Below are 434 nucleotides of genomic sequence, written 5' to 3'. Positions count from 1 at the left end.
TGTCCCCTGCCCCACAGGACAACTGCCGGCTCTTCCCCAACAAGGACCAGCAGAATTCAGACACCGACTCCTTCGGGGACGCCTGCGACAACTGCCCCAACGTGCCCAATAACGACCAGCGGGACACGGACAGCAACGGCGAGGGGGACGCCTGTGATAATGACATTGACGGGGACGGTGAGAGGCTCGCGGGGATGGGGCTGCTCACCGAGCAGGGCTGTCGCGCCGGGCTGGGGGGCGAGGGCATCCACCCGGCGCTGTCCTTGCAGGGATCCCCAACATGCTGGATAACTGCCCCAAGGTGCCCAACCCTCTGCAGACGGACCGGGACGAGGACGGCGTTGGGGATGCCTGTGACAGTTGCCCTGAAATGAGCAACCCCACTCAGGTATGGCAGGGCCCAGCTGGGGGAGTGGCCCGCGGCGAGGGGGGGC

General features: G+C 66.6%; 1 protein-coding gene across 1 annotated transcript in view; it reads left to right on the top strand.

Moving 5' to 3' along the window:
- LOC104491064 (thrombospondin-3-like) overlaps positions 1-434 on the top strand; it is a gene marked incomplete at both ends in the record, with an annotated part of 5,096 nt that overhangs the window by 3,900 nt on the left and 762 nt on the right. Inside the window, 2 exon segments of the mRNA XM_010133423.1 lie at positions 18-177; positions 270-388. Coding sequence (XP_010131725.1) covers positions 18-177; positions 270-388 — 279 coding nt within the window.

This window comes from Buceros rhinoceros, unplaced genomic scaffold (genome assembly GCF_000710305.1).
Source record: "Buceros rhinoceros silvestris isolate BGI_N320 unplaced genomic scaffold, ASM71030v1 scaffold23343, whole genome shotgun sequence".
Classification (NCBI taxonomy): Eukaryota; Metazoa; Chordata; class Aves; order Bucerotiformes; family Bucerotidae; genus Buceros; species Buceros rhinoceros.
The sequence above is the reverse complement of the archived record's forward strand: the minus strand, read 5'-3'. Positions and strand labels throughout refer to the sequence as shown.